Here is a 26,694-nt window from a genome sequence, read left to right as displayed (position 1 = left end):
AGGAGCATGAGGCGGAGCCTGGCGGCTGGGGATGCTGTTCATCTGATTGGATCCTTGCCCAGCATGCACAGACACCAGGGCTCCATCACCCAGCGCTGTATAAAAGGCTGTGGTGACGATGCCTGTGAGCCCAGCACTGGGAGGTAGAGACAGAAGGATCAGGAGTTTGAAGTCATCCTTGACTACATAAGGAGGCACCCAGGGTGCCTGAGACCCTGTTTTTAAAAGGGGAGGTTGGGGGCTGGAGGGATGGTTCAGTAGTTAAGAGCACTTGTCTTTATGGAGGACCCAGGCTCGATGCCCAGCATTCTCTTGGCAGTTTAACTATAGCTCCACGGGGTATGACGCCCTCTTCTGACCTCCCCAGGCACCAGGCACACACGCAAGCCAACACACACATAAAATAATTATCTAAAAGAAAAAAAAAGATAAAACTGGAGACATTCAGAGAGGGAAAGAGGTTTGTGGGGGTGGGGGGAAGAAGGAGGAGGAGAGAGAAAATGGAGGCAGAGGCAGAGGCCGATGGAGAGAGAGGCGGTGCAGAGAGCAGAGGAACACAGAAACGGGAGGGAGGCGAAAGCGGACTGAAGACAGGGACGCTGAGACACTCCCAGAAACAAATCCGCCTCTTACAGGGCCCCTACCTTACCCCCAGGGCTGGGCTCCCTGCCAGGCAGGAAAACTGGATCCAACCGGCAAGGGAGGGGCAGGAAGGTGGACCACATTCCCGAACAGTCTGTCCTCGAGAACTGACCCCGGCCCCACCCAGGGGCTGCTGCAGGCCTGAGTGGGCCCCTCCAGCCTGTGCCCCCAGAGCGAGGGGATAATAAGGAGACGTACACCGCTGTCTTGACCTGGCCTCGGATAGGGTGTCTCCTGAGGGTTCCGTGGGGCTGCACACCGGGTCCTACAGTAACAGACTTGGGACCGCGGCAGGGCCTGAAAGCCGGTGCCTGGGGACAGAGGTGGCCAAAGTTCCGGGCAAGGGACAAGCCGAGCTGCATGTGACGAGGCACCCAGAAGCTACAAGGCCGGTGGCACCAGGAGCCTAGGGAACAGCAGCAAGCATCGGGGCCAAGTACAGGGGGGACAGCATGCAGGCTTCCAGGAGCAATGCAAAGAGCCAGGCATAGTGGGTACACCTTTAATGCCAGCACTCAAGAGGCTGAGGCAGCCGGGCGGTGGTGGCGCACGCCTTTAACCCCAGCACTTGGGGAGGCAGAGGCAGGCGGATCTCTGTGAGTTCGAGGCCAGGCTGGACCGACAGCCTCCAAAACAATACAGAGAAACCCTGTCTCGTAAAAAAACAAACAAACAAACAAATAAATAAAAGTAACTACATGAAAATGGCAGGCTGAAGCCGCACTCGAGTCCACACACACTCACACACACACCGGGGTGGGGGGAGGCAGGGGTGGCGCCTGGGGGAGAACAGGCGTGAGGAGAGCTAGAAGTATTCCTGGGGCAGCGTGCAAGGTGGAGATGTGGGTTTAGGTATTGGGGAACAGAGAAGCCCCAGACGCTCACCCCTCCCACACCGGTCTCCACCCTGCTACCCCGCCCCTTAAAATTCCCTGCAAATTAAACCGCTGCCAAAGGCTCCAGGCGCCAAAGGCTCCAGGCATCGAGGATCTCAGACGGTCACCTGCCTGGCAGCGCTGCTGCTGCCGCCGCCGCCGCCGATTCTAACGCTGCTGCTTGCTTGGTGGGGTTGGGTGGTCCGCGGAGCTCTGCTGCAGAGACTTACCCCCGGGCCCAAGCCGCTCCCGTTGCTGGGGAACTTGCTGCAGCTACAGTCCGGACACTTGGACCGTGCGCTCCTGGAGGTAGCTCCCGCGCTGGGTTGGGAGAGCAGAGCTCTGGATTTGTGAAGGTGCTATTATGCCAAGAATAGGGGTTTGGAGTCCTGGTTCACTGAAATGCAACAGCTGAGAGGATGCAGAGCCTGGACTCCGGTGTCTGGAGGGAGGAAGATGGGGTCTGGACCCTTGCGTCTGAGGGAGGAGAGCTGTGGCTGGATTCCTTGACCGGGCAGGGCTAGGGTCTAGACCCCTGTGTCTGAGAACTGGGGCCTAGACTCCTGGGTCTGAAAAGGAAGCAGGGGTTTAGAACTGCTGGGCCTGTGAAATGAGACAGAAACTTGGGTCTGAGGAAGATGAGGACTCTGTGGTCTCCATGGAGATCAGAAGCCTGGGCTGACTCTTGCTGAGCAAACTCCCCATAGCTCTCCAGCCGCTGCGGCCCAGTGTTCACCGCGTGGCTGGTCTCGGGCCCTGCAGCGGTGCTGTGCGGCTACAAGGCACTGCGGGATGCATTAGTGCTGCAGGCGGATGCTCTCTCCGGCCACGCCATGGCTGTCTTTGAACGCTTCACCCAAGGAAACTGTGAGGCTCAGGGTGCTACACCAGCCGGGCAAAATGGGCGGGGCTTAGTGGAGACCGCTGCTAAAGAGGGCAAACCATTAGGCCTGTGTGGTTCAATTGACGTTCACAATGCAGCCAATAGGATCCTAAATGCCTAAGCCCTAGCGACCAAGCACTGGTCGAGGATCGAACCCACAAAGGCGGGATCAGGGCACATGGGCTGGGAAACCAGCAAAGCAATTAAGTCCTCAGAGTGGCAAGTGATTGGACCCTGCGAGGCCAACTTGAATCTTGGTTCCCACTCGTAGGTATAGTGTTTTCTAATGGGCCGCGCTGGACGAACTTTGCACTTGGGGTGCTGAAGGAGTTTGGTGTGGGGACCAGGACCATCGAAGATGGCATCCTGGAGGAGGCGGCTTGTGTGCTGGACGAATTTCAGGCCACCATGGGTGCAGCCTGGCAGGGAAAGACTAAGTGCCTGGTGGGGGCGGGGGTGACTGATGGAGCGCCAAAATGCTTTGGGTGCAATGCAGATCCCAAGGATCTAGGTGGAGGGACCACAGCTTCTGTGTGAGGGTATCAAACCATCTTATTCGGAGGATTTTTTTGTTTTGTTTTGGTTTTGGTTTTACAAGACAGGATTTCTCTGTATTGTTTTGGAGGCTGTCAGTCTAGCCTGGCCTCGAACTCACAGAGATCCGCCTGCCTCTGCCTCCTGAGTGCTGGGATTAAAGGCGTGCACCACCACAGCCCGGCTCTTATTCGGAGCTTTGAGGGTAAGGGGTCCCCTCCACAGATCTTTCTAGCCTTTAGGGGACCACAGTTTTACTGCACGGAGCTGCTCTCGCCCCCAGGAGCTCCATTTGACCCCCGGCAGCTATTGGATAACGCTGTATCCAATGCCATTTGTTCTGTGGTCTTTGGAAAGCGCTATAACTATGGGGACCAGGAGTTCCTGAGGCTCCTGGACCTCTTCAGGGATGATTTCCACATCATGAGTTCCCGATGGGGTGAGGTGAGAGAATGGGCTCCAATTGTTGCCGTTTAGGAACAAACAGCCTTATGCCAAACCCCGGGGCATATATACTCCTACGTGCAGTGACTCATTAAGATGAAGTCTCAAGATTGTCATTTGAATGACAAGAGTTCTATAACCCATAAAATCCTCATTTAATCTCCCCATTGGGAAACCTCACCTTGTCCAAGCACTTATTAAGACTATTTCAACAGGGGGTAGTGGCACATGCCTTTGATCCTAGCACTGGGAAGAGAGGAGAATCTCTTAAGTTTGAGGCTATCCTGGTCTAACATATTGCGGTACAGGTTTTGCCAAGGCTACCCAGTGAGGCATCTCAAAAACAGACACAACCAAAAAACAGAACTCTGTCTCTCCAGACATACAGTATGTTCCCATCCTTCATGGACTGGATCCCTGGTCCCTACCACCGAATCTTCAAAAACTTCCAAGAGCTCCGACTCTTCATCTCTGAGCAAATTCAGTGGCACCAGCAGTCACAACAGGCCGGGGAACCCCGTGACTTCATTGATCGTTTTTCTTGACCAGATGGATAAGGTACAAGTTCCTGCTGCCCTTAACCCTACCCATCTGGCCAACCAGCATTAACCTCCTTCTAACCAGGCAGTGGTGGCGCACGCCTTTAATCCCAGCACTGGGGAGGCAGAGGCAGGTGGATCTCTGTGAGTTCGAGGCCAGCCTAGCCTGGTCTACAAAGTGAGTTCCAGGACAACTAGGACTATTAACGCAGAACCTTGTCTGCAGGAACAACAGGACCTGAAAAGCCACTTCCAGGATGAGACCCTGGTGATGATGACTCACAGTCTCTTCTTCGGTGGCACTGGGACCACAAGCACCACTCTGAGTTACGGCTGCTCATCATGCTCAAGTACCCAGAGGTGGCAGGTTAGGGGCTGGGTCCTCCCGGAGCCTGAGTGAGGAGAGGGTAGCTGGGGTGGGACTTAATAAAGGACACCTCAGGGCCTCTGATGACCCCAGCCAAGGTGCAGGAGGGGCTGGACACCACCACAGGTGGGCCCAGTGCCCCGCACTGGAGGACCGTGCCCGCCTGCCCTGCACCAACGCAGTGCTGCATGAGATCCAGCGCTTTACCGGCGGGCTGTCACCCGAGACACACACCTCAGGAACCGTTCCCTGCACAAGGTGCACAGGGAGCCTTGGAACTGCACTGGGAGAAGGGAGCTTAAGTGTCCATTTGGAGACTGGCTTCAGTCATGGTCAGCATCTTGGGGGCTCCCTTCCTGGGCTCTATCATCTCAGGGGCTGGGGTGCAGCTGTGGCAGCACTTGCCCAGCACCTCCAAGGGTTAGGTGCCAAGCTCAAGAACAGGAAGGGTCTTGGTAAGGTGCTCACACTCAGCCCGTGGGTAGCTGAACCCCCACAGGGCACACTTGTGACTCCCCTGCTTCTGTCTGCACACCGGGATCCCCCCCAATTCAAGGACCCTGGCCATTTCAATCCCACCAACTTCCTGAATACCCAGGGCCAGTTCCTGAACAATGACGCCTTCATGCCTTTTGGCCCAGGGCTGCGTCAGGAGGGAGGGACCGAGTGGCTGGCACTGGCAGGTGTGCCTGGGTGCGGCCTGGCCGGCTCTGAGCTCTTCCTCACTGTCACCCTGCAGAAGTCCTGCCTGCTCCCTGTGGGAAGTCCTGCCAACATCAGCCTTACTCCACAGTGCCTGGGCAATGGGCCACCAGCCTTCCGGCTCTGCCTGGTGGCCCGCTGGGGTTGGGCCCCACTGCTCTGATCTCCTTGGCTGCCCTTACAGTATGTGTAAATCTCTGTACAGAGGAGAACACAAATGTGTGCAGCTCTGAGGTAAACTTTTATTTCTTGGCTGGCAGGCCCTCCACACCCATGCTCCTCATGGCACCTTACTCTGCCCAAGCAGTGGCAGCCCAGTCCATAAAGTGCCACAGCCAAAGGGGCTGGGGAGTCACTTCACATTCCAGGCTGGAGGATGGGGAGGGGGTGAGTATGCCCCCCCATAGACCTTTGCCAGCAAGAGGCCATGACTCACCTCAACCCCAAATCCTGCCTCCTCTCAGCTCAACAAGCAATGGACCAGCCATGGCAGGGCACCGGCCACCGCCCAGGTCACAACCCAGCCCGATCATGGGGCAGCAGGAGTCTCTCCTCGCTGGTCCTCAGTGACACGTCTACCTCCACACCACACCACGCAGTCCCGAGGCAAGCCAGAAGCAGCAGCAGTGGCGGGGAAGGGGCAGGCGCTGAGGCGAGCGAGCTGAGCTGCAGCTGGGCCCGGGGCTCCCCTGAAGGCAGGCAGCTGCTGGTCCATGCAGCTCTGGGCTGCCATTAGGTGGGTGTAGTTGGCTGTGATACAGGAACCTGAACACCTTTCTGTCCCGATGCTGAGGATGAAAGGAAGAAGACACTGAGTCACACTAGCAAGGGACAGAGAAGCCAAAAGAGCACTGGGGGTGGGAGAACAGTGAGGCGTGTGGGAGACCCCCGTCTGGGCTGGAGACCCCCGTCTGGGCTGGAGGCCCCAGGGAGGCAACAACTGGGTGAGGACTCACGGAAGGGCCGTGGGGGTGGGCTGCGGGCAGTGCTTGCCTAGTGTGCCAAAGGCCCTGGGTACCACTCTCAGCACCAGAAAAAAGGGTAGGCCTGTGACCCGCAGCACACAGGGACTAGGAAGGCCAAGGGAAGAGGGAAACAGGTACCTAGCTGATACTTGTCTCTGGCTGCTGCCCGCTCCTTGGCATCAAAATACCAGACAGTGATGGCGTACCTAGGAAATCAGGCAGTCAGAATCAGTTTCCTGCAGTTCTAGTTGCCACAGCCGGTGACACACCCACCCTTTTAGGCCACTTGATTCTGGGTCCCACTGAGGCCCTCTCTTCACTCTGTCCTCTGACGGTCGGGGGAATCTAAGGGATCTTTGGCACGGGGAAGCAGCTGGGCACGTTCCTGAAGCACAGGTCATACCTGGTGGCATAGGCTGGCTTCACCTCATGTGGGTTCCGTCGGTCAGACCAGAAAATGAGCAACCGGTCAAAGAGTGGCTCGATGTTGGCTACCACTGGCCGACCCTCAGGGAAGATCTGCAGCAGGCCGCCATGCACCTGGAGGCAGGCCAGATAAGGCTACTGGTGAAGCCGGCAGCCGCGGCCATCTACTGCACCCACATGCCCACCAGGGGGCGCAGCACCAACACACACCACTCCTACCACTCAGGTGCTTAAAATGAATGACAGCCCAGAGTCTACATTGCCATGGAGATGGGCAGGAAGCTACTATAGACAGGAAGGGGGGGGTGAACAAGTCTGGGTGGGGCTAAGGACGGCACCATTCCTGGAAAGTAGGGAGGCCCACAGTCAGCTAAAGAGGAGCCTGGAGATCTCCCCGCCCTGTGAGCTGAGGGCGGAGGACAGAATCCCAGCTGGGATATAAGCACACCGTCCCAACCCCCAAACCCTACCTTGACATCCCAGTTCTGATTCAGGTAATAGATACAGGTGATGCAGCGCCCATCGCCGTGGGGATTGTCAACATGCCTCACGTACCCAAGCCCATTGCCTGGGTAACACGCCACCATGGCCTGGCAGAAATGGAGGAAGGTGGTTTACTGAGACCAGAGGGACCCCTTGAGGAAGCAGGCTCACCATCCCTGCCCCTGGTCTGTTCTGGTTCACCTTAGGCTATGTGAGCTCCAGCCCAAGAGATGTCCCTAACCCAGTCACACTCCATCCTCTCTGGCCTGGACAATGCATTCCTCCACCTCCATCCCCAGCCCAGAACCAGAGGGACTCTATGTGTAAACCATGGCTGTGGCTTTTGAAGAGATCCTAAGCCTAGCCAGGTGTAGAGGAGCACGGTGCACACCTGTGAACCAGCACTTAGCAGGTCAAGGCAGGAGAAACACACGTTTGAGGTCAGCTTGAAGTACTCAGTAAGCGCACAGAATCTCCCATGAGGTCTGAGAAACGGAGGCTCGCGCCTGGGTATTTAAAGGTGCCCTCAGGTATTCCAATGTGACATCATGCTGAGAACTGCTACACTTGACTACAGACACTCCAGCTGCATAACCTGCCCCACACACGCGCGCGGACGGGAACCTGACCTAGATAGAGTTCCAGTTCCAAGCATCCTGCACACTGCTGGCAACCCCAGAACCTGAGCACGCCTCACCGCCCTACTGAAAATGGGGCCGATACACACCTTCCATGCCCAGCATTAACTACTCTGAGACACGGTGGTCCCCACATCTCAGAGGCAGGCCTCTGCTGGGCCTGGTTTCTGTCGGCACGGGTTTGGCTGGAGTTCCACATTCCCCCATCTCCCATCCGGGCAGCCAGGGCTCTACTAGGACAAGGCCCAGCTACCTCTGCAGACGCAATCCTCGGGGTCAAGCGTCTGTAGTGAGCGAGCTGTGGCACTGGGGAGGTAAACTAAGCTCCCCGCTGCGGGTAACACCACTTCGCTCCACAGGCTGTTTGGAGAAGTGAACTAGATTGTGAGCATCTGCAAAGACACAATGCCTGCTGCCACAGCATAAAGAACTGGAGCACGAGGTGAAATGCTACTTAAAGGAAAAGGTCCCTGGGCCACCCCTCTACCCAAACCCATTGGGAGAGTTCACACAGAGCAAAAACCCTTTGGTTTTCCCACCCAGCAACCATCTCACTTGGCCCGGCCATCCAGGTACCACTCTGCAAGTCTGGGCTCCTTGACAATGCTCGCCTCTACTTTCGGGTTGGGTCCAGTCTAGCCCAGCAAGACAAGCATAGAAAAACACACAAAATCTGTCTGCCGCCAAGACAAAGCGCTTACCCAGCACTCCATGAAGGTCAGGCTGATTCAGCCTTACAGCCTCCTTCCCAAGGCTCCTCTCTCAACTGTGATCCCAGGGCTCATCCCACTGCGGATGCCTGAGGCCTCTGCCTCCCATCCGTACACCTGATCCACCACAGACCCTACCTTCCCAAGAGACCAGAAGGCTTGCCACCAGCTAAGGCTACGGAGCAGCAGAGAGCTTCAGCACCAGGAAACAGTAAGTGAGAAGGCCCCCAGGGAAAGCCCTGGCCTCTAAGCGCAGGAGGGCAGTGAATCTTCTCCGCTCTGCCCCTGCAGATGGGATGGCACGCTAAGCAACCGCTCACATGAGGAAAGAATGTGGCTGTGGCCTGGTGGCCTGGAATCAGTGAGTCACTGATTAGAGATGGGTAAGGCCTCCTGAGCTGGGAAGCCAATCAGCCCTCAAGCAGGTTCTGGACGCTGAGGAGGAGGGCAGGCGGTGCTGTATTGCCTCTAACCAGTCACCACACAGCACCACACATCCAGAAAAGTACATTTCCCACCACCTGCACCAAGACCACCAACCTGCAGGGCCTGGACCCTTCCTCTGCCCTAGGCTTCAACAGACCTACCTCCCCCCTACCTCAAAGCCTGTTAACAGGTCCCCAGACCTTAGCACAACTGAGGCCATGTTACAGATACCATTTTTACCTTAAACCTAACACATAGGCCCCAATACTGCCACAGAGGGAACAAAGAGAGTCCACAGTTCTAGGAGAGTCCTTAACTGTACTAACCCTGTGTTTCGGCTTCTGTGGTGCTGCTTATTGCTAACTATTACAACCAGCTGAGTGCAACAACCAGGATGTGCTTTTTACACGTAAGACAAAGCATAGGGCTTGGGCTGCATGACCTGGGCACACTCCCCATGCAGTGGTGGCGCACGCCTTTAATCCCAGCACTCGGGAGGCAGAGGCAGGTGGATCTCTGAGAGTTCGAGGCCAGCCTGGTCTACAGAGCGAGTTCCAGAACAGCCTCCAACACAATACAGAGAAACCCTGTCTCGAAAAAACAAAAAACAAACAAAAAAAAAAAAAACAAAGAGTGTCCCTGTGGTGGTCTCTGGTGGGCTTACCTCTCAAGCTTATAGCCGGCTGTCCAAGAAGCCCTGGGTCAAGCCAGAGTACCCAGGGTACTACCTGCTATGTCAACGTGCTGCTCTGAACCTCACCCCCTTGAGGAAAAGCTTCAACCACAGGGACAGCAGTAGAGTGACAAAGAAACTTACTCTCCACCCATCCCCCTTCAAAAGCAGGGAGAGGTCATCACTGCAGGATTCTGGAGTCACTGCTGTTGGTAAAAATGTGCCAAGGACCGTACCACCACACACACCATATCAGAAGCCAGTGACTGGACCAGACAGCAGGCCCTGCCTCCAAGCCGCTCTTAAAGGGGCAAGCCAAACCAGACGGACCCTCCCCAGGCGCCTCCTCTCATTCTTGATGTCAGAGACTCAACTCCTCCAGCTCCGAATCCACAGAGAAGAGCAGGCTAGAAGGGCAGGTAGGAAGGCAGAGGAGCGTCACTCAGGAATGACCTAGGTCACTGCTGCTCAGGGCCACACTGGTAGTTGGTGTCCTCACCGCCACTGCCATAAAACACCTCAACACCCCACACTTCCGCTCTAGAGCACAAGACGGGAAGCTACAGGTGGCCCTTGCCCTCTGTACGTGGGAGAGCACGAGGTGCTGTGTCCAGTTGCTCTCTCCACCAGCCTGACCTGTGCTGACCTCCTGGTGGATAAGGCCGCTTAGAGCTTCCCAGTCCTAGCTCAGTTCCGTCACCGACCACATCCAGATGGGAGGGGACACCACAGGGGAAACAACCTATGCCTTCCACCCCTCTCCCAGCGTGCTCGCAGCCAGGCACCTGAGGCAGCTTTCCCACGCTCTGGGCACTCAGCTCTCCTGGTCTCCCGTGGGGACACTGGGCACCAGTTGCCGATGCTGAGCCAGGGAAGCAACACCGATCTTGCCTGCACAGGAGCCAACCCAGGGAAGGGCCGGCTCTGGCGCTTCAGCTATCAAGTAACAGGAGGGACGTAGGACAAGTTCCAGCTGGGGTGGGGAGGAAACATGCCTGACTCCCCCTGGGGCTGGGGACCCTGATCCCCAAGCCAGTTCCAGCCAGGAAAGAAAGCTGTACCAAGGCAGAACTCGAGAGAGAAGCGAGAGAAGGGGAGGGGCCATCAGGAGGAGCACAGCCTCCCGCTCACAGGCAGAGCGCAGCCTACAGCCTCACCAGCCAGGAACCACTGCTGGCCAGCAGCAGGTACTCTCAACAGACTGCAGACAAATGACACCAAGCCTCACTCGCGCGCCCCACCAGCAAGAGGGCGGTATGTCAACAGACCCGAAAGGCCATGGAGGTCACACTCTAGTCCCGGCTCCCTGACAACCACCCACAAACACCAGGCAAACCGCGCGCCTTTCCCGAAGAGGTCTATGGCTCCTGGCAGATTACCTCAAAAGCCTTGGCTCCAAAAGTGTCAACAACTACCACTGTGCAAGAAGAAAACGGAGTGGAGAAGAAAAACCTAATGAAGGCAGAGGGTCAGGGAAAGGGACCAGAGCAAAGCAGGTAGGAAGTGACCACCAGTCAGAGGATGGAGAACAGGGACCAGGGCAGGGAGGAGCGGGAAGGATGTGGACAGCGCTCTACCTGGGCCAGCACTGTCACCAGCGTCACCTCCGGGAAGCTGCTCTTGATGCCAAGAGCAGGCTCACAGGGCAGAACAGGGGCCGGCCAGGTGCTCTCACGGTCAGCCTAGGCTACCTCAGCCCCGCCACCCCTCCCTCTGGGTCTGCCAGCAGACAAGAACACACTTCTGCCAACCTTAACCACCCTTGGTCAGCAGCTCTGCGTCTCCCAAGGGCAAGGACCAATGCCATCTGAACTACTCTTCAGGAACAAAAATCAAAGTCCGGTGGGAGGAAGAAACTCCGGTCCCCACAGGTAACTGTAGACCCTCTGGTGGGGCTGCCTGGGCTACTCTACATAGCCCCAGAACCTTGCATCCAAACCCACACGCCAAAGCACTAGGCACTCACCAAAAAAGTGCCTCACCTTGGTGCGCCCATTGATGACGTAGCTGCCCAGCCGCCCGGCACAGTGGCGGATCACTGTGTCCACGTGAGCCATGAGGATCCCGATGCTCCTGCAGCCTGGCTCGTGGCCTTCTACCCAGGCAATCTGGTCCCCACGAATGCTGCGCGGTGGGATCGCCCGCTGGCTCACCAGCTGCCCGTCCCGCAGACGCCCGCCCCACTTCAGGGCCTCCACCTCAGCCAGCACGCGGCCACCCAGTGTTGCCCCCAAGAAGTTGTCCTTGACGCAGATACCATAGTACCGCATGCAAGGCACGATATAGTCCAGGGCCAGGCGCTCGGGGGCGGAGGGCTGGGCTTCCTCCTGCAGTCCAGCCCGTGCCTCGCCACTGCTACTGGTAGCGTTGCTGCTGCTGCCACCGCCGCCGCCGCCGTCACAGCCCACGCCACTTTCCCCCTTGGCCTCCTGGTTCTCTTGCCTGGCCCACGGTCGCTTGCTGGGTAAAGGGGCATCCCCACCATCCTTGGCCCACTTCCGTTTGGGGGCCTCAGGCCGGGCACCCTGGGCCGCCAGTCGCTGGCACTCCCTGGTGACCAGCGCCGCAGCCCCTTCGCTCTGCAGCGGCCACAGCTCGCCGCCGTCCTGCCCACCAAAGCCCTCGCGAAGGGGGCTGGCAGCCGTAGCCGTAGCAGTGGCTGTGGTTCTGGGAGTCCCGCTGCCGGCCGAGGCCTCGCCCGACGCTCCTGGATGGTGGCAGGAGGGCAGCAGAGGGCAGGGCAGGTAGCTCTCCACCCCCATTCTGGCTCGGCTGGCCTCCAAGGACTCTGACACAGACCCTGGCAGCTGAGGGAGGGACGGATTCAGGGCCTGCGGCTGGCATGGGCTGTCCATGGTAGCAGCAGCGTCTTCGTCCCCCGGGCATGGAGGGCACGGCCCGGGCCCATGGTGCCACCCTCCTCCGCCTTCTCCTCCTCCACTGGGTGCAGCCGGGGGCCGCTGGGCCTGGTGTGGGGCAGGGTGAGGCAGGGCAGGCAGCAGGGGCTCCTGTAGCAGTGCCCCGGGGGTGCTCGCTGGTCCCCAAGTCCACGGCTGTCCCTAGGAGCTTGAGAAGGGACTGGTGGGGGTGGCTGGAAGAGAGGGGGAAAAGGACTTGAGCGGAGTTGGAGGCGAGCAGGTGGGAAGGGGCGGGGATGGCCCCGGCAGGGAGAAGATGACACAGCCGCGGCAAACCCTTGACACACACACTGAGGCAAGCCGGGGCGCGCGACTCGGGACTTGGAGAGGGAACGGGCGGCCGGCAGGGGAACACAGACAAAGTGCAGAGGGGAAACGCTGCGAGGAAGGCAACGAGGAAGCCAAGACTGCAGACAATCGAAGAGATCCGGGGAAGGAAAGCGACAGTGGGAGGTGGGAAATGGGTGCCTGCCTGAGGCTTCCATAGAGAACGACACAGAAGCCGGGAGCGAGCACTCTAGGGGAAGAGTCGGGGCTGTGGGGAGGGAGCCGGCGGGCACGGCCGCGTCTGCGGGGACCGGGTCGCCTGGGTGGGAGGCCGGGAGCCAGGGGCAGGCGGGGGGAAACCGGGAGTCCAGGGACAAAGACAACAGGGAGGAAGACAAGCCGGCAGGGGAGCGGGAGGGCCGGTGGGGTCGACCTGCGCCCCCCGGGAGGAAGCCTACGGGGGCCGACACACACCCAGACGGAAGGGAGGTGCTGCCTGACGGGACGGAGGCCGGGGCGACGGTCAGAGCCGACGGCCGCCCGGCCTCCCTCCCCACCCCCTCCGCGGCCGCCCAGGGGCCGCCGGTGGCCGCGGGGCGACTGAGGCGGGGCCGCCCCGGGCCGGCCCCTCCCCTCGGTGGCGGCCGCGCGCTCCCGCCGCCCTCCAGGGTCCGCCCCGCCGCGCCGGGCGCGCGCTGCCCTCCCCACCCCCACCCGCCCAGCGCAGGGTCGCGGCGGCCGCCGCCCGCGCCCCGCCTCCTGCTTCCCGCCCGGGGCCCGGCCGCCCGCGCCCGACCGCCCGACCTCGGGCTCCTTCTCCTTCCCGGCTCCTTCCTTCCCTTCGCACGACCCTCCTCACCGAGCTTTTTCCTCCGGCCTCGGCGCCGCCGTTTGTGCCAGCCGCCCTGCGCCTCGCAGCGCGCCATACCCCGCCCCCCACCGCCCGCGACGCCCCGCCCCCGCCTCGCCCGGTGGGCACGTGACCGCAGCCCGGCCGGGGGGAGACTGCGCATGCGCGAGCTGGACGCTGCCCGGCGCCCTAGGATCTACCCTGAGAGCTGGGACGGGACGCGAGGCTCATTTGCATTTTGCGCCCCGCCCCTTCCACGCCAAACGCAGGACCGCAGACTCAGGAAAAGGAGTTCTGTGAATTTTTAAGACGGCCCCGTGGAGGTGGGGGGGGGGGGGAAGCGCAAATGGGGCGTTTCACATAGAAAGGCCCACCCCGAAGAGCAGAAAGTGCCCCCGGATGGCTAGTGGCGGCGCTGCGGACATTTGCTATGCAAATGTTTCATTTACATAGGCGGCTCCTCCACACAGCCCAAGAGGATATTGAGAAATGACTGTGCAGTTAGTTGGGAAGTGTATGTAAATTCCTACGTCAGTAATTTACATAAGCACTTTAAAAAAAAAAGTAACGGTGAGTACGGAATGTCCTCAGAAAGCGAAGTCGGGTAGAACAAATATGTACTATTTGCATGACCCTCTCCGCGCGGCTCCCTCAGGGCGACGTAGGAGTTGGATCCAAGCAACCTGGGACAGCCTCCTCTTAGAGGAGACGTTTGAAAAACCGGGCTCCTCTGAAGTCCAGGCAGATTTTTTGTTTATGCAGTTCTGGGAACGGAATCCAGAGCTTCGCACGGGCAACGCAAGGCTCTACCACTAGCTACACATAGCATTGATGCCACTGTTCTTGGGAGGGCTACGTGGATAGGGTTACTCGGATGCTCCACCCCTTCCACCAACTTCTGGGCCTGCCGGGTGGGCAGTCAATGGGCTGCTGACATTTTGGGAGAGCAGCTGAAGCTGTCCTGAGGGGAGGGGCTGCACCTGTCCCCAAAAGCCCATATAATAAAGACCAGGATACAAGGAGATACACATCACCAAGCACCAGCAGAAGTCCGGGTTGCACAAAAAAAAAAAACCACAGTGACACAGAGATTTACACACACACACACACACACACACACACACACACACACACACGCACGCACGCACGCACACGCACGCGCTCGGAAACAAACCCACACCAGAGCACACACAAATCTCAGGATCGCATGTTCTCAGGAACACACAGTAAGCCACTGTCCCTGCAGACAGGAGATATGTAGCAGTTGAACCAGGCCCAGGATCAAGCCCCCCTTACAGTCTCCAATCCCTTGGTCTTGTTGCACACAGCAGCAGCCTCACCAACACAGTCACCAGGACAATGACCACCCATGTGCCACAGCATCACATGTCCCTGATGGCACTGATCCATACACGAAAGACACATAGGGAGGTCACTGCTGCACACACCAGCTCCAATCGAATGTGACTGTCAGGAAGTATTTACACAAGCTGGGCATGGACACACTTGTAACCCCAACATGTGGGAGGTTAAGGCAGGGAGACTTCAAATTCCAGGTTAGTCTGGGCTACAACAAGGCCCTGTGTTAAAAAGAAAAGGGGGGGGGTGTAGGAAGAAACCAAAGAAAAGATAGGCCTCAGTGAGTATGTGTATACCCCAATATATCCACAAACCAAGTCCCACCAGAAACATGGTTTCTCACGCAAAGACCCGCTCTTATTACTTCCACCATGGACCTCTTCTATCTCCTCATCTCAGAATAACAGAGGCCAAAACACAGGTGTAAACGATGCTTTATGGAGGGCCGGGACAGGATGGAGCAGGCCTCCAGGTAATAAATAACACAGACTTTGCAACAGCAGGGCCAGGCAGGAAGGTGGGGCCACAAGGCCCTGGTCTCAAGCTCTGGGAGTTCTTCAGGTATGGTTAGGGGCTCAGGAGGAAGAGTTAGCCAAGTCAGAGGAGACAGCAGCAGGTATGGTTCCCCCTTCCCCTGTGGCTCAATCGTGCCCCAAAGCCAGGCCCCACCAGGCCAGGGAAGAGGGGTGGGGAATGGGGCAGCTTTTCTGGGGGCTGGGACAGATTGGGGCCTAGCCTCTTGGGGCCTGGTTCTGGGCCCCAGCCTTCGGGCAGGGCTGGTCCAGGAGAACGGATGAGCTGAAAGAGAAGGGTATTATGACCTGGAGGGGCCCTGGGTCTGTTAGCTGGAGTCTCTTGTCTCTTTGCTAGGTATCTTCACGACCTGTGTCTGCCTGTACCCTTGTTTCTCCCAGTCTATGCACTGTCTGACTCTGTTGGCCCTCTGCAGGTTACTCGGGGTCTCATTCTCTGAACATCTCCCTGTCTGTTTGCCACAGATAGCTGTGTGCATCTGTAAAGGGACATTTCAATAGCTAACTACCACGACCCTTGCCAGGTGGTGGTTCACACACAGAATCCCAGTACTGAGAGGTTCACACAGGAGGGTGGTGAGTTTGAGGCCAGCCTGAGGCACATAGTGAGGTCCTGTCTCAAAAACAAAACATGACAGGTAGTGGTGGCACACCTTCTAGCACTCAGGAGGCAGAGGCAGGCAGATCTCTGTGAGTTCAAGGCCAGCCTGGTCAGCAGAGGGAGTTCCAGGACAGCCAGGGCTACACAGAGAAGCCCTGTTTCAAAAAACGAAAACAAAACAAACCAAAAAAACAGAAACAACAAAAACAGAAAAACCCCAACACAAATCATAAACTAAGTACATGTCCCCACCTTTGTAAATGTTTGTGTCCCTTTTTATCCCTACTGGTCCAAGCTAAGCCTCATTCCAATGCTTTTCAAACTGCAGAGATAGAATAGATTAGTGGTCATGGCTTTGACTTACAGCACGACCTAGACATGTCTAGAAATTATCTGACGTAGATCCTGGCTTCAGTATGTTTTATGCCTTCTTCCGGCCTTATTCTAATGGGTGCTATTTCCAGACAGGGCAATGTTGGCTGGCCCAGACTAAATTTTTGTCTAAATGAAGTAAAATCAGAGGGTGTGGTGGTTCACACCTATAATCCCAGCACTCAGGAAGTAAATTAGAGGCCTCAAGAAGAGGAGGAGGAGGAGGAAGAGGAAGAGGAGGAGAGCAAAATAGCAAACTACAGCTCAGCTGGTATTGCTTGCCTAGCCTGCCTGTGGCCCCGTGTTCCATCCTCAGCACCGCGTAAGTGCAGTGAGGTACTGTAATTCCAGCACTTGGGAGGTAAAAGCTAGAGGATCAAAGATCTAGATCGCCCTTGACTACTACTACACAGTTAAGTCTGAGGCCAGCCTGAGCTATATGTCTCAGAGTAAAAACAAAAAAAGAAATAAAAAAGGGAAAGGGTGTATGGGGGTGATATACTTTTCTTATAAAACTTTTACAATAAAAGAAAATATTAGGCCAGACATGGTCACACTCCAGTCCCAACACTGGAAAGGTAGAAGCAGGTGGATGTATCTCTGTGAGTTTGAGGCTAGCCTGGTCTACAAGGTGAGTTCCAGGACAGTCAGGGCTATGTAGAGAGACCCTGTCTCAAAAGTAATGAAGTATTTATTGGTAACCAGGCATGGTGGCACAAATTTACAATCTCAGCCCTTAAAAGGCTAAGGCAAGAGGATTGATGTAAGTTTGAGGCTATTCTAGTGTATATACAAGTTCCATGTTAGCCTGAGCTACATAGCAAGACCCCCCCAAAAAAAATCAAAGTGGGGTTAAAAAAAGTGAAAGAAATTTTTTTTAGTTTCTCTGCAGGTATGACTACGTTAGATAAGTATGTGATATAATGGTCAACGGGGACTCCACGCACTGATTACATGTGGCCCACTGAGGGTAAACTGTGGAAAAGACTCTGCTGATTTCTGGGATACCCATTTATCTCCACACAGTCAAACGTTCCTTTTGCTTTGTTTTGTTATTTGTGTGTGTGTGCGGTGCTGGAGACCACACCCAAGAAGGCCACCTGCATGTGAGGCAAGCGCCCTACTACTGAGCTACACAGCCAACAGACACACCCTCCCCGAGGCTTTACAATGAGCAAGAGGAGCCGGGCAGTGGTGGCGCAGGCCTTTAATCCCAGCACTCGAGAGGCAGAGCCAGGCGGATCTCTGTGAGTTCAAGGCCAGCCTGGTCTACAGAGCGAGTTCCAGGACAGCCTCCAAAGCTACACAGAGAAACCCTGTCTCGGAAAACAAAAACAAAAACAAACAAAAAAAAAGATGGGCAAGAAGAAAAGCAGTGAGCGGCCCTGTGGTCAAGCTTTTGGCAAATGTTAGGTTCTGCTCTAGACACTCTACATGCCTCTCTCCTCCACGCCCACGAGGGACTATGACTGACCCCACTCTACAGGGTTAGGAAACAGGCTCAAACCAGCAAGTGCAGAGACCAAGAATACTGTCTAAAGTGCTCACCCTGGACTTTTCTGTCTTTCAAATCCCATGCTGGTCGGGGCTGGAGAGACAACTCAGTGGTTAAGAGCACTGGCTGCTCTTTGAGAGGACCCAGGTTCAATTCCCAGCACCCACATGGCAGCTCACAACTGTCTGCAACTCCAGTTCCAGGGATCTGACACCCTCACACAAATGTACATGCAGGCAAAACGCGAATGCACATGAAATTAAAAAAGAAAAGAAAACCATGGGGCTGGCTGCTCTTCCAGAGGTCCTGAGTTCAATTCCCAGCAACCACACGGTGGCTCACAACCATCTATAATGAGATCTGGTGCCCTCTTCTGGTGTGCAGAAATAGATGCAGAAAACGCTATATACATAATAAATAAATAAATTTTAAAAAGAAAAGAAAACCATGCTGGCTCTCCCTTTAAAACAGATCCAAGCCTAAGGATTTTCCCCCACAGTCACCCTAGGCCTGCTAGCAGCTGGGAGGGAGAGGAGAGGGCTGAACTTCCTGAAGTACAGAGGGAGAATTAGCAAGAACACCGTAGTCACAGAGGTAAGGAAGGGACCAAGCCCTGCAGGGTCCTGCAGGTCTGTCAAGGAGTTTGGACCATTAATGGAAAAACCAACAAGGCTTCTGGGAGGAGGAGGTTACCAGGGCAAAGGGAAAGAAAACAGGCTGGGAAAAAGGACCCAAAGAAACAAAGAACTTTCTGTGACTGGGGCAGTCACAGGAGAAGGAGCATACGTAAGAGCTGCTGGGGCAGGGTGTCAGGGCCCAGGCCCTGCAGAGGGTCAACCAGGCTCAGCACCTTCAGCAGAGTCCTATGGACCCCAGGAGGCATGGGTGGTTCTCAAGAAGGGACACGGACGGGCCTGAGCTTTAAACAGAGCCACTGGGTGCCATAAAAGGGGACAAGACTGGAGAGAGAGAAGTCAGGGCTCCCTCTACTTCCCCCAGGCTGTTTGTCTGTCTCTCCCTATCCCCAACAAGGGATGTATCTCAGGCTGGCCTCCTACTCACTCCCATGACCACCACCAGGTAACACAGTATGGAAGCCGGTGCTCCCAGCATGCACATTAGGCAAGCCCTCTATCACCTGAACTCCACCCCTCCTCACACCAGTCCCCAGCACCCCCCACCCCACCCTCCACCCCCCCACTCCCCGGCACCCAGCAATCAGCCCTGCTCCCCAGTCTCCTCCTTCCATCTGGCTGGAGGAACCCTGGGATGCAGGGAGTCTAATCCTCTCCCTCCACCACTCAGGCGTCCCCTCTACCTACTGCAGCGTCCAGGGTACAGATGAGACCTCCCCAGAGCCTCAGAGACGTCCTAGCCAGTCCCCCAAGCCCATGCTGTGACAGACCCCACTGCAGCCACGGCAGGCAGCCTCCTGGGCCTTCCTCAGCCAGGCCACACCACGAGTGAGCCTCGGCCTGGACTTTCACCTGAATGTCGCCTTCTTGGGTGTCCTGTTTAAAAGGGCACTCCGCATCCTATCCATCCTATCAGACTGCTTTCCTCCACGCTCTTTGCCCCTAACGACTACAAAATTTATGACAGGATCTCATCTATGGGGTGTCTTCTCCCAAGGCAATGAATGTAGGTACCATACAAACAAGGATTTTTGTTTGTTTGGTTTGGGTCTGTTTTATCCATTGCTGTCTCCCCAGAGGCTTCACCAGGACTGAGCACAGGGCCAAGTCTAAGCTGAGGTTGGCAGAGGTCTGGGGTGCAGAGGCCCCCGGGTTCCCTGGGGCTGGGAAAGCGGCTCCTTTGGTTCGTGAGCTTCTATGTCTGTCTTTGTCACCGTTTTCTCTTGTCCCGTTTTCCAAGTCTTGATGGCTGTTCTGCGCCCTGTCCCACCCGATCCAAAAAGCCCTCTTGCCTCCTGCGCCCTCAGCATCCCACCTGGATCCGCAGGGCTCAGCAGCCACAGGGCTGAGGGGCCACGGCCTGGGCGCTGCGCGGCTGCCGCAGCTGGCGGAGGGACACATCACCATACTGAATCCCTGAGCCCATCCTCTCCGGGTCTAGTTCACCTGTGGTTGGGGAGAAGGCAGAAGTGTCCCTCAGAGGCCATGGAGACGGTCTTTAACCAGCCCCCAGCCCCCCAATCTCTCACTCTGAGCACATGGACCTCACCTGAGTCGATCTTATTGAGGATGGTGCGCGCGCACTTCAGGAAGGCCTCTTCCACGTTCTCACCCGTGAGAGCGCTGGTCTCCAGGAACATCAGCTCTGGAGGGGCAGGGCCTCTGTCAGGTCCCATCCTCCACTCCAACTCTGGGTTCCTCGAAAGCTCTACCCGTGCTGGCCCTTACCTCAGACACTGGCCACATGCGCCCCTGCGAGGAATGCTGTCTCCCTACCTACACACCTACCTCATCCTTAAAATCTCAGCTCCCAGGGCCCTTCCCCAGAAAACCCTGATGACGCAGCCCGGGTCCCCTGTGCCTCCCCTGTCCTAGCAGTGACATCTCTCCGATGTCACTGTCAGCAAATGGTCTGCCTCCCTGCCTCTGCCACGGCACTACAAGCTTGAGTTTATCAGTGGCCCCACTCACTCAGCACAGCCCCAAGCCCACCGCACCTACCCAGAGGTCACATGACACGGCCTCACCCCCACATCTGCCTGGCAGCAACACCTCTTCTATTCTGGGGCCTGAATAGCAGGCGGCCATGACCTGGCCACGCCTGCGCATCCTCCAGTCCCCGTGGAGGCAGAAGCCACACAGAAGGTCAAGAGAGTGGATCAGCCTGACCAGCATAGTGAGGCTGAAGCTAGCCTTTACTTACAGAGGTCCCTATCTCGACCGCCCCTGGGTTTGCAGCGGCCCCCATAAGCCATCCCATCGTGTAGGACACTGACCAGCAGCTACTCTGCACCAGGAGGAGCCAAGGGGGCGGTGGGCAGTTCCCACCTGTTCAATCCTCTTTTCTAGCCAACCTGAGGACTACTCAGTGCTCCGAGTTAGAGGAGACCTGCTGGAGCCTCCATGCTTAAGGTCCCACCACGCACCCACAGCTAAGAGGCACACGGGTCACAATGGGCTGCTGGCCCATCCCTCCACCCAGCGCCCGGCCCACAGCATGGCCCTCACCATTCTCCTGCGCAAAGCGGGAGGCCTCTAGGAAAGTAACCTCCCGCTCGGGGTCCAGGTCCTTCTTGTTGCCACAGAGGATGACCACGATGTTGGGGCTGGCCAGCGTTCGGGCATCGGTCAGCCACGCAGCTAACGAGTTGTATGTCTCTCGGCTGTGGAGAGCAGACAGAAGGGACAGGCAGCACAGGAGTGGGCCGTCCATGCCCAGCCTCTCCCGCGCCCCCCACACCCTGCACCCACCTGGTGATGTCGTACACCAGCAGGGCTCCAGCCGCCCCTCGGTAATAACTCCGCGTCACCGACCTGCAGGGCCAGGGGTACCCAGTCACCTCAAGGCTGGGATCTGCCCCGGGATTGCCCCCCTCTGTGGAGAGAGGCTAGTGGTTCGGAGGCCCCCCTTTACTGTTGGCCCATCCCCTAAGACCTGACCTTCATCTTGAGATACAGTTTCTCTGCCTCCCAGGCTGTCTCAATTATTGCTACGATCTGGGTTTGTTTTTGAGACAGTCTCACTCTCTAGTCCAAGCTGGCCTGAACCTGACTAAGCAGCCCACCTGGCTTCAATATTAAGGCAACTCCCCTGCCTCAGCCACCACACCCAGGGGCCTGGCACATGCTAGATAGCGGTCTACACAAAGTGACACCCCAGCCCTTTAGTTCAGTTCAATTCGATGATATGCTAACTTACCTAGGCTGACTCCAAATTCACTGTATCCCAGGCAAGCCTGGAACGTTCTTATTTAGCTACTTCTTTTCTGTGGGTGTGTGTACCCTGTACCACAGTGCATATGCGGAGGTCAGGGGACTCTTGCAGGGACTGGTTCTCTCCTGAGCTCGAGCTCAGGTCCTTGGGTGGGCACCAAGCGCTCTTACCCCAGAGACATCATACAAGATCACGTCATGAACTTGAAGTCCTCCTGCCTAAGCCTTTCAAGGAACTGAAATTATAGGCATGGACCACCACACCCAGCATAATTTTTCCTAATTTCCCTAATTTTCTTTCTTGTTGTGTCTCCCCCATGCTCACTTTTGCCTTCCCTCGCTCATTCCTTGGGTTAGTCAGTCAGCATTTTCTCAGTCTCCCATCTGTCTGTCCTGGCCAAGTGCTATACAGCTTCTACTTGTCCCTCTCTGCTGTCTGACGCAGGAACCCTTTCCTGTGTGGCCAACTCCCTTTGTCACCAAGCTGGATCCCTCTGGAATGCATGTACTAACTGCAAACCCAGGCCATGCCACACTCCTGTCTCTTCCACCCTCTCTCTGACTCTGGGCTCTAAGCACCTCACATAGTCAATCTGCACATGCGTTAACTAGCAGCTGCTATGTGCTGAGGGTAGATTCTCCATGGGCTGAATATTCTCTCTCTCTCTCTCTCTCTCTCTCTCTCTCTCTCTCTCTCTCTCTCTCTCTCTCTCTCTCTCTCTCTCTCTCTCTCTCTCCTCCCGCTCTTAGGTTTCTGTTTCTGCAGACTTACTAGGTGCCCCATACATTTCCCACCTCTCCTTCTCAGCTACAGCTGTCCGACCATTCCAGAACCTCTCTGCCTCTGACCTAGTCCTTCAGTGCCCAGTCTCACCTTGATTACTCCTTCATCTTCATCTTCATCTGCCCTGTCTATGTCTCTTCTTCCCTCTAAGGCTGTGAGGTTTCAGTGTCTGCCTGTTTTAAGATCCCTCTTCAAGCCAGGCCATGGTGGCGCACGCCTTTAACCCCAGCACTCGGGAGACAGAGGCAGGCAGATCTCTGTGAGTTCGAGGCCAGTCTGGGCTACAAAGTGAGTTCCAGGACAGCCAGGGCTGTTACACAGAGGAACCCTGTCTCAAAAAACCAAAAAAAAAAAATTCCTCTTCAAACACTGCACTACTCCTTGGGGCTGAAGAGATGGCTCAGCAGTTGGTTAACAAGGCTTACTGCTCTTGCAGAGGACATGGGTTACATACCCAGCACCCAAATGGCAGCTGACAACTACCTATAGTCCCAGCCCTAAGGTATCTGATATGGCCTTCTGATCTCTGGGGGCTCCTACATATATGTAGTATACATACATATGCTTAGGCATGCATACATACATAAACATTTACTTAATTAACTAATTAAAAAAATAAAACTGTATTGCTTATCTAAACCCTTAAGTCTTATTTCTTTTTTTCTTCTTTCTGGTCCTGAGGATGGCACCAAAGGTCCTGTGTAAGGTAAGCAAGAGTTCTGGGGAACTCTAGGTAGGGGCTCTACCAATGAGCTACACATCAGCCCCTCACTGGGGGATTCTAGGCAGGGGCTCTACCACTGAGCTACACCCCAGCCCCTCATTGGGGGATTCTAGGCAGGGGCTCTACCATTGAGCTACACATCAGCCTCTCACTGGGGGATTCTAGGCAGGGGCTCTACCTCTGAGCCACGCCCCCAGCCCCTCACTGGAGGATTCTAGGCATGGGGCCAGCTCTGAGCACTACCACATCCCATGCTTCCCTGTGCTCCCCCTCCAACTCTTCCTAATTGGGAATCAAACCCAGGACCTTATTATACTACTTGGGCTCATGCTCTCCCTCTAAACTGCGATTCCCACCCTTCCTTCTTCCACTTTCACCTCAGCCCAGACTGGCCTCCAGCTCCTGCTCCTCCTGCCTCAGCCTGCAGTGTTGGGATTGCAGCCCTGAACCACCACACTCAGCCTTCTCTCTGCAGGACTTCCTCTCTCACGGGATCCCTGCCCCCTGTGACAAGGGGTCCTGTCTCTCCCCATCTGCCTGCCCTGCCCTTTCAGCGCCCCGGTGTCCGTATTTCAATCCCGAGGGACTCCTCACACCTTGCCCTCCCCTCTCCCTTCCCAGGGAGCCCAGGCCACCTACCGAAACCGCTCCTGGCCAGCAGTGTCCCAAATCTGTAGCTTCACAGTCTTCCCCCCCAACGCTGACCACCCTGGATCCAAACTCCACGCCGATGGTGTGGTTGGAGTCCTGTTTGACTGGGGGTGGGAGGGAGGGAGGAGGCAGTGCAGGGGCCCCTGGAATCCCCCCCATCCCGCTGGCCTCCTCCCCGTCTCTGCAACCCAAACCTCACTGGGGGCTGGCAGAGAGCATCCACCAAGGTCAGAGGCAAACCCACAGCCCCAGCTTTGCACCAGTGATACCTGCTCCCCCCACCTGCTGCCCACTGACCCACGCGGACCTCCAGGGTCCCGCCGGAGACTCACACTTATTCTCAATGAACTGATGGAGGAGACATGATTTGCCAGTTCCAGCACTGCCAATCACCAGGAATTTGAAGAGGAAGTCTGAGCAGGTGGCGCCAAGATCGAGGATACCCACAGGGAGAGAAAGACGCGGGGAATAAGAGGAAAAAAATAGGAAGTCAGAAGGGAAGATATACACAAAAGCAGAAACAGTCATACATAACGAACAGTAAAACTCTGCTTTTTAAAAACATCTACAGTGCTGCAGATAAGACATAGGGCATTCTGTGTGCCAGGCAAGTGTTTTTCCATATTGACCCTTAACCCAGCCCAAGATGACACTTTTACTCATCATCATTACTGAAACAAAGTTTCACTATGTATTCCACACTGACCTAGCTGTCCTCACACTCCAAGCAATCCTCCTGTCTCAGCCTCAAAAGGAATGCTGGGATTACAGTTATATGCTGCCATAGCCTGTATTTCTTTTCTTTTTCTTCTAGTCAGGCACTCATTGTGTAGCACTCTTTGGCCTTGAATTCCAATCCCCCAGCCTCAGCCTCCCCACTCTGTGATTACAGCATACTCCACTTTTCTTTCTTTCTTACTTTAAGAATATTACCCTGAGCCGGGCGGTGGTGGCGCACACCTTTAATCCCAGCACTCAGGAGGCAGAGGCAGGCGGATCTCCGTGAGTTCGAGGCCAGCCTGGTCTACTGAACAAGTTCCAGGACAGCCTCCAAAACAATACAGAGAAGCCCTGTCTTGAAAAAACAAAAACAAAACAAAAAAATAATATTACCCTATAGTCTAGGCAGACCTGTAACTTGAAGCAGTCCTCCTGCCCCAGTCTCCCAAATGTGAGGATTACAGAACACAAGATTATTCTTGAATACTGCTTACCATATATGTGCCCAACACAGTCCTAAAGATCATTGTGTTTGTCAAGCTCATTTAATCCCAAATAAAGATCTAAAGAGGGGTGTAGATTAAGCAACCCTACTCTCTAGAGTAGGAGAATGAGGCCAGAAAGGTTAACCAACTTGCCCAAGGCCACACAGCTAGGCGGAGCTAAGATGCAGACCCAGACTAAATAAAGGCCTCCACAATGCAAAGCCTTAGCTGATGTAGTTCAAAAGTCATTCCAACCACGACTAAATCTGGCCTCCTTCCTCTTCACTTACCCCCCTGCAACCTCACTCTGTCAAGGCCCCTGACATTCGGCCTATCTCCTAACCTGGTTTCCTCCTCAGGGTCTCTGAGTTTTCTATGTGTGTTGAATGAATGTAGCTGCCTCTGATTCTTGTCAGAGGTCTCCCCTGCCCTCTGACCTCTCTCCACCCGCGTGACACTGTACATCCGTATTGACTTTCCAACCATGAACCTCTTCTCCCCATCCTCTGCCCAGAACAGTTGGCCACTATCCTCAAACTTAAGCCGCATCCTTTGACGCTAAGCTTCAAATCTAACTCCAGGACACCACTTCAGCCCTCGAGGGCCAGATGAGCCCCACAGGATGTGCAGGGTTCTCTCTCTGCCCCTTGAAGCCCGACCCTTGCCATTCCCCGTCAGCCCCGCCCTGTTCACTCACGCTCCGCCCAGGAAGGCTTGCTTCCCTCCTTGAGGCCTAACCCCCTACCCTAATCTACCATCACTGGCGCCCTCAAATCCCGCCCTAAATCTTTTCTAACTCAGGTAGCGGTCTCCCAAGCTCCACCCAAATTGATTAAGCTCAGCCCCAGACCCACTTAGTCCTGCCCCGCAACGCGAAGACCCCGCCCACTGGCCAGAAAGCCCCGCCCCACTTCCACATCCGCATCCTCCACGGGCCCAGCCCCCCCCCGCCTCGAACCACCAGCCTCACCGTAGGTCTCGGCCATGGCTCGGCGGCGACCGCTGAGGGCCGTAATATGGCGCCGCGGCCGCGCCTGCTCCTCGGCTGGCAGCCGCTCCACTCGGGCTGCAGCCTCAGCTCCTTTCCACTCCCGGACCCGGCGCCGCCACTTCCGCCTTCGCCCCCGCCCCCCACTCCCGCGCGAGCCTCCGGAGCTGCGGATACCAGGCCACGCTTGCCCAACGCCGGGATTGGCGGATTCGGCAGGCAGTGGGCGGGACGCGCCACGCGGATTGGTGGCACGAAAGGGGCCGAGTCGAAAGGGGCGTAACCCGGACGGGCGATTGGCGGAGCCAGCGGGAGGGGGCGGAGGCAGAGATGCTGCGCCCCGCGGAGGAACGGATTTGGTCAGGATTCCGGGCGCAGAGACGAGACTCCGGATTGGTTAGACGTGAACCTGGGGGTGGGGACACGAATGCCAAAAGTGGCAAGGGCAGGGTGGACAGAGTTGGTACAGGGGTCTCAAGCCGCTGGGTGCGCTTTCTAGCTCCACAGGCAGGAAGGGGGAAAGCTGAGACGACACGCACACGTTGCTCCCCATCGGCACGGAAACCTCTGCCGGTCTGGCATGGTGATGCGCGCCTTCAACCCTTGCACTCGGGAGGCGGGAGGCAGGTGCATATCTACGAGTTCGAGGCCAGCCTGGTCTACAGCGTGAGTTCCAGGCCAGCCACAGCTACACAGTGAAACCTTGTCTCAAAAAAAAAAAAAAAAAAAAAAAAAAAAAAAAAAAAGGAAAAGGTCTGTTGTGCGATCTGTGCCCTCGTCACGAAGGATCCA

The 26,694-nt window shown here is 56.3% G+C and overlaps 3 protein-coding genes and 1 long non-coding RNA gene across 8 annotated transcripts; 2 read left to right on the top strand and 2 right to left on the bottom strand.

The window, feature by feature from the left end:
* Positions 1 to 6: 6 nt before the first annotated feature.
* On the top strand, positions 7 to 5,149 carry LOC101833562 (cytochrome P450 2F3-like). The gene is given in 13 exon segments (XM_021223327.2): positions 7 to 124; positions 1,606 to 1,826; positions 2,225 to 2,384; positions 2,672 to 2,812; positions 3,218 to 3,378; positions 3,759 to 3,911; positions 3,913 to 3,936; positions 4,144 to 4,249; positions 4,252 to 4,284; positions 4,378 to 4,425; positions 4,428 to 4,490; positions 4,493 to 4,542; positions 4,784 to 5,149. Coding segments are annotated over 13 exon segments (1,644 nt in total).
* A 59-nt stretch (positions 5,150 to 5,208) lies between these two features.
* Egln2 (egl-9 family hypoxia inducible factor 2) lies at positions 5,209 to 13,436 on the bottom strand. Of its 5 annotated transcripts, none has more exons than XM_040734659.1 (6): positions 13,352 to 13,436; positions 11,290 to 12,398; positions 6,848 to 6,967; positions 6,355 to 6,491; positions 6,090 to 6,157; positions 5,209 to 5,774 (listed from the first exon to the last, which is right to left on the bottom strand). In XM_040734659.1, exons 2-6 carry the CDS (start codon positions 12,160 to 12,162, stop codon positions 5,719 to 5,721), a joined length of 1,254 nt encoding a protein of 417 aa, XP_040590593.1. In that variant the 5' UTR covers positions 12,163 to 12,398; positions 13,352 to 13,436; the 3' UTR covers positions 5,209 to 5,718. The 5 variants fall into 5 exon arrangements, with proteins under 5 accessions (XP_040590593.1, XP_040590594.1, XP_005086635.1 ...); XM_040734660.1 differs by having other exon boundaries at positions 13,297 to 13,405; XM_005086578.4 differs by lacking the exon at positions 13,352 to 13,436 and adding an exon at positions 12,967 to 13,097.
* On the top strand, positions 10,044 to 17,888 carry LOC121135585. The gene is made up of 3 exons (XR_005872688.1): positions 10,044 to 10,803; positions 11,081 to 11,178; positions 16,300 to 17,888. It is a non-coding gene; the product is annotated as an uncharacterized LOC121135585 (long non-coding RNA).
* Rab4b (RAB4B, member RAS oncogene family) lies at positions 15,120 to 26,018 on the bottom strand. Its single transcript, XM_005086576.4, is given in 9 exon segments — positions 15,120 to 15,499; positions 19,653 to 19,783; positions 19,887 to 19,982; positions 20,846 to 21,000; positions 21,089 to 21,151; positions 23,698 to 23,753; positions 23,755 to 23,813; positions 24,042 to 24,122; positions 25,885 to 26,018. Coding segments are annotated over 8 exon segments (642 nt in total). The 5' UTR covers positions 25,901 to 26,018; the 3' UTR covers positions 15,120 to 15,499; positions 19,653 to 19,667.
* Between the last annotated feature and the right edge of the window lie 676 nt (positions 26,019 to 26,694).

The sequence above is a fragment of the Mesocricetus auratus genome, unplaced genomic scaffold (genome assembly GCF_017639785.1).
Source record: "Mesocricetus auratus isolate SY011 unplaced genomic scaffold, BCM_Maur_2.0 Super-Scaffold_100038, whole genome shotgun sequence".
In the NCBI taxonomy this organism is placed as follows: Eukaryota; Metazoa; Chordata; class Mammalia; order Rodentia; family Cricetidae; genus Mesocricetus; species Mesocricetus auratus.
Note: the sequence above shows the minus strand (reverse complement) of the source record. Positions and strands in the feature narration are given on the sequence as shown.

Excerpts from the sequence above, each read along its gene's own strand:
- Egln2 (XM_040734659.1), bottom strand. The coding sequence starts at position 12,162 with ATGGACAGCCCATGCCAGCCGCAGGCCCTGAATCCGTCCCTCCCTCAG. Across the intron at positions 6,968-11,289 it reads TCATCAATGGGCGCACCAAG|GCCATGGTGGCGTGTTACCC; the intron begins GTGAGGCACTTT and ends CATTTCTGCCAG. Across the intron at positions 5,775-6,089 it reads CAGAGACAAGTATCAGCTAG|CATCGGGACAGAAAGGTGTT; the intron begins GTACCTGTTTCC and ends TTTCATCCTCAG.